The 329-nt window shown below is 62.0% G+C and overlaps 1 protein-coding gene across 1 annotated transcript in view; it reads left to right on the top strand.

Moving 5' to 3' along the window:
• Nucleotides 1-181, top strand: part of LOC104462192 (ATP-binding cassette sub-family A member 3-like) — a gene marked incomplete at both ends in the record, with an annotated part of 9,362 nt that extends 9,181 nt beyond the window's left edge. The window contains 1 exon segment of the mRNA XM_010074049.1: nt 19-181. Coding sequence (XP_010072351.1) covers nt 19-181 — 163 coding nt within the window.
• Between the last annotated feature and the right edge of the window lie 148 nt (nt 182-329).

The raw sequence follows: 329 nt of genomic DNA, 5'->3' as shown, positions 1-329 counted from the left end.
CCTGTCCGGCGGCTAAAGGGCTTCCCAGCCTCCAAGTGCCCCGAGGAGATCAACCACATCCTGAGGATCCTCAACCTGGAGGACAAGCGCCGCTCCCTGACCAAGGCGCTCTCCGGCGGCATGAAGCGCAAGCTCTCCATCGGCATCGCCCTCATTGGGGACTCCAAGGTGAGCATCTTGGGTGGGGCTCAGTTTGAACCTTTCTCCTTGGGACCAGCGTTGTCTCTTCTCGTGACTCTAAGGCTGTCCCCTCACCCATGGTGAGCCAGTGGGAGATGCGGGGACAGTGAGGAGGGGGCAGGAGCACCCCCACAAAGGGGGAGACCTCT

This window comes from Pterocles gutturalis, unplaced genomic scaffold, assembly GCF_000699245.1.
Source record: "Pterocles gutturalis isolate BGI_N339 unplaced genomic scaffold, ASM69924v1 scaffold4437, whole genome shotgun sequence".
Classification (NCBI taxonomy): Eukaryota; Metazoa; Chordata; class Aves; order Pterocliformes; family Pteroclidae; genus Pterocles; species Pterocles gutturalis.
This window is presented reverse-complemented; position numbering and strand designations above follow the sequence as displayed.